This window comes from Poecilia latipinna, unplaced genomic scaffold, assembly GCF_001443285.1.
Source record: "Poecilia latipinna isolate Pla-1442-1.1 unplaced genomic scaffold, P_latipinna-1.0 Scaffold936, whole genome shotgun sequence".
NCBI lineage: Eukaryota > Metazoa > Chordata > Actinopteri > Cyprinodontiformes > Poeciliidae > Poecilia > Poecilia latipinna.
The window spans coordinates 4,730-9,308 of NW_015113552.1; the positions used below are offsets into that span (position 1 = coordinate 4,730).

The 4,579-nt window shown below is 44.0% G+C and overlaps 1 protein-coding gene across 2 annotated transcripts in view; it reads right to left on the bottom strand.

Moving 5' to 3' along the window:
- Positions 1-1,011: 1,011 nt before the first annotated feature.
- The window catches only part of LOC106957772 (receptor-type tyrosine-protein phosphatase mu-like), a 24,438-nt gene continuing 20,870 nt past the window's right edge, over positions 1,012-4,579 (bottom strand). Inside the window, exons 4-5 of one of the 2 annotated variants that reach the window (XM_015049238.1) lie at positions 3,186-3,318; positions 1,012-1,113 (exon numbers count right to left, since the gene is read on the bottom strand). In XM_015049238.1, the coding sequence (XP_014904724.1) occupies positions 1,077-1,113; positions 3,186-3,318 (170 nt within the window). In that variant the 3' untranslated portion in view covers positions 1,012-1,076. The remainder of the gene's footprint in view (positions 1,114-3,185; positions 3,319-4,579) is intronic. The other variant, XM_015049237.1, reaches the window with a different exon arrangement.

Sequence of the window (4,579 nt, forward strand, 5' to 3'; positions counted from 1 at the left end):
GACCTATGACCCGGTCCATGAGGCGTCTATGTGTTCATGTCTAAGTTTCTGCAGAGCTGAACCCTCTGACCAATCAGACCCCTGACCTCTGACCCCCACAGAGAATAGCAGGCTGACCATGAGCTGAACTCTGGTTTCCAGGAAGCAAAAGCTGAAAAGCTTTGAAATGTTCTCTGATTTCTGAAGAGAGTCGATATGTGTGTGTGTGTGTTCAGGTGTGTGTGTCATGACATCATCAGCAAGGGTTAGGGATGATTGATTTCACAACACTCAACATGGACACACACCACATGTCAAGGCTAATCTATGCTAATCTAATGAGAGGCAACACAAAGCTGTTAGCTGCAAGGAAGGAGACACTCTGGGTCTGTGTGTGTTTCTCTGTGTATTGTATGTGTGTGTGCAGTGATGCAGGGTTAATAGAATTAGCTGCTTGTAATAAACCCGTCTGATCAAATGATCATTGCTCACACACACGCCATAAGAGAAACACACACACACCATAAGAGAAACACACAACACACACACACCATAAGAGAAACACACACACCATAACACACCCGCTGCGTCGTCCCGGTGATGTGAAACATGCTGCTGGTGTCCAGTTAAAGGAAGATGCCACCAGTGGTAACAGATCTGTTTAAACTGGTTCCTGAGAAATGGAAGACTGGTGGTTCTGATCTGGTTCTGCTGTGGTTCTGATCCATCAGGACACTGGTTCTCTGATGGAGCCAAAGTTTGTTTCAGAACCAGATTTCTCATCAGAACTGCCGGGTTGTCCAGGATCAGCCTGAACCCTCTCAGTTACCAAACGGTAACTGCTCGCCATGGAAACGACCCCTGACCCCTGACCCCAGTTCTGTCCAGTCGCTACAAACTTCACAGCGCTCTCAGCAAATATCAGGTTTAAAGATGGAGTTTGATTATTGATCAACACTTTTTATTTCTTTATCAGTTCAATGAATTTATATTTTAATGAAAATTATAGTTTCTATAAAACACATCAGCTCTGGTAGGGAAGAGTTTCAGGCAGGAAACACTCAGCTGTCGTTAGGGTCAAAGGTCAAACAGGTTACTTACAGGTAGTAAGTGTAGGAGTGATAATTTCTTCGTCTGAATGGTGGGGGCGAAGCAGAGGGATGAAATGGAGGGAAAGAAAAAGAAAAACAGAAAAAGGAAAAACAAGATTAATGTCTGGAAGAAAAAGCAACAGAAAAACAGATGAGTTCACGTATCAGAGGATTGATTGGCTGGTGGTGGGGGCGGCGATGCCGATTGGCTGGTGATGGTGGTGGGGGCGGGGTTAGGTTTCATGTGTGAGATGGAAACACAGAGTCTGAAAGAGCTAACTTGGATCTGAACAGAAAACCAGCAGCTGAAGGAACAACCTGACGATGTAATCATCTGGAGCCAGAGGAGTTCCTCTGGGCTCTGTCCTCTACCACAACCAGTTCTCCCAGTCCTCCCAACACCTGAAACCCTTCCTCCACTAGACATCCCAAAAAAACTTTCAGAAGATTCTTTGTCCAAAAAATAGCTTTGTTTTCAAAATGTTCCCTGGTTCGCTGTTGGGTCCCAGTCAGTCCAGATGCTGACTGGGCCCCTCTTGTTCCTCAGGCACTACGCTGCCATAACAGATGCATGAATCAGCCCATAGCATGACGCATCCTCCTTACACTTACACTAATCTGCAAACAGCAGAGCTGAGTTTCTACATTAGCGGTACAGCTAGCTTTGAAAACATTTAGCGTACTTAGCTTTGCCTAAATTAATTTTCCAGATAAATTCCAAAGCGCTAATTTACTTGCCTGTTTTGTAAACTTTCAGTTGAATAAAGTTCAACATTTATGTTGAAGTTTTATTTATCAACTGTTTACAATTCTTTGAGTGGAGGAACCCGGTCCGGGATTGGGACCAGATGGGGCCCAGTCCGGGACAGAGACATCCTGTGAAACTGCAGTGATTCCACTCAAATGAAAACGTTTCTTCATTATTTGACTGTTAGCAACGACTCTGACTGTTAGCGATATCTCTGACATGTCATCATCCGGTTTATGAAGCCGTTTGTGTTTCTGAACACTTCATTTCTCCAAACATCCCAAATGGACAGATTTCAAGAGTAAACATCAGATCTGTGCCTCAGACTCTTCCTTTCATCATTTTCTCCACTTATCTGTTTGCTTGTTGCTGATTTATTGAAACAGGCGCTCTCAGATAAATCTGCAGTTGTGTGAAGGAGACGAAAGGCCATTTCCAAAAGCTCGCCATCGACATGACAGAGTCCGCTAACGAGGGCCGGATGTTTTCATGTCAGGAGAGTCTCCTCTCCCTGCAGCACGCAGCCTCCTGCTAATGAGTCTAACCTCCGTTTGGTCACAGAGTGGAAATCAAACGCACCCTGTCAACATTAAAAACCTCATTAGAGACCAAACAAGCGCCTCTCGTTTCTGTGTCTCTGTAACATCAGGAACACAGATCAGAGCTCGATAGACCCGACAGGCGGACCGAACTCACATTGTACCCACCCACACACACACACACACCTACACACACACACACACAGATGTGCGTTTCTAGCCTGCAGCCATTCAGCTTGAGGCGACCAAGAAAAAAAGAATAAAACGTTCTTTCATCTAAATTTCTCTCTCATCTCCAAAGTTCTCCAAAACCTGACACTTTTCTGTGTGTGTGTGTGTGTGTGTGTGTGTGTGTGTGTGTGTGTGTGTCCCGGCGGGGCTGTGTGTTTGATGTTGGAGACTAAAGTCAGTCCAGATACAGTTTAATGGTGATTAGTGCAATCTGTTCCATTATTCCTCCTCTTCCTCACTGTCACCGATAGGGGGGTACTGTCAGTGGGGGGGTTACTGTCAGTGGGGGTACTGTAGGTTGGGGGGTTTCTGTAAGTTGGGGGTAATTTCAGTGTGGGGGTACTGTCAGTCGGGGCTACTGTAGCAGTCAGACGGCTATGGATTTCAATGTAAAACCAGTGACTTGTTAGCATTGTAGCGTTGTTGCCAAAGAGAAGCAGCTTCCTGCTTTCTTCTCACTGAGTCAGTTCCTCTGATTCCTCTGAACTGTTTAGACTCACGTTGTACCCACACATATCTAAATACTTGCTTGTTTCTCCGCAGAAACAAGCAAGTCATGTTCATGTTGAAGATTTGCTATCTAAGTTGGATTCTGACCTTTTCTTCATCAGAAGGATGACTCCTAGGAAGATGATGATGAAGAGGAGGATGCCAGCGATGGACCCAGCAATCTTCACCGTGTGGTCCGTCTGTTTCTCCTGCTCTGGTTCTGGCTTCCTGGTTGCAGTTCCTGAAAACAGTGACTAGCATTTACTGACTTCAACTTGTTCATTCCTCAACGACTGACTGCAAAATACATTTTGCACTTTGAGAATCTTGGAGTGCTAAAAATTTACATTTATTCTCTCCTGGTACTGCGTAGATGTCTTTATATTCTTTTTGGATACAATTTTTCAGTCTGTTCATGTTGCTCTATCGTCTGTAACATTTTCTTGGTTGTGACGGTACATTTGCTGTGGAACTGCTAAACAAGGTCATCATTTTTGTGAATCTGTCATTTTTGTCATCGCAGTGATTTTGTACATCACTGCGATGCGTTTGTGCGAATGCTCGGTTCTGCAGGTTCTTCGTTCTGGTCTGGGTCAGACTCTGGCTCCAACAGGGACGGTTGGATGGACGGGTCTTCCTTTGTTCACATCTTTAATAAACTTTGGAATAAAACGTTTCTCTGCTGGTAGATAATCGTATCACTGCTACCAAACCACAAAAATGACCGAAGAGGGTGGAGCGCAGTGTGTGACCTGCAGGGGGCGTCGCGTGAAACGTCTTAACATTTGAAAAGACGAGTTTCTGTGAACATCTCAGACCAAGAGGATGATGGGAAAAGCATTTAAAGCATGATGTGTTAACTTTAACTGACTAACTGGTTAAGTTCCTAAAACCCTAATCAACATTTGCTAACAATAGTTAGCAGTTAAACAACTAACCAGCAGCAAGTTCCTCAACAACACATTACAAGTTAAAAGCTCCAACTAAAAGTCAACCATTCAACCAGTTATAACCAGCTATTCATTCAGCTACACTTACCATGACCTTAACTAGCAGTAACTCATTTCCCTCACAGATTAAATAATTGTAATTAGTCGACAACTGAGACCACTGATGATCAAATGTATTAAAATATAAACATTAATGAGCATCAACTAAACAACTAACCAACTAACTGACTAACCAATCGATTAACCCTAACCCTGATAACTAACCAACTGTGATAGAACTTTAACTTAAGGCCTTTTAGACAGTAAACACTTTGAGCTAATGCTAATCCTGCAGCCACTAACCAGTAGGTTAGTAATGATCAACCATGTTAATTAGCAGTGAGGTTCCACCGCTGGAGAACCGGGTCGGTTCTGGTGGACTCACATAGCTTCCTGAAACAATGAGCTGCTTTCCTTTTAGTTCCCAAGGTCAGACAAGATCCTCAGTTTGATCACACACAGGAACACACACACAGGAACACACACAGGAACACACACACAGTAACACACACA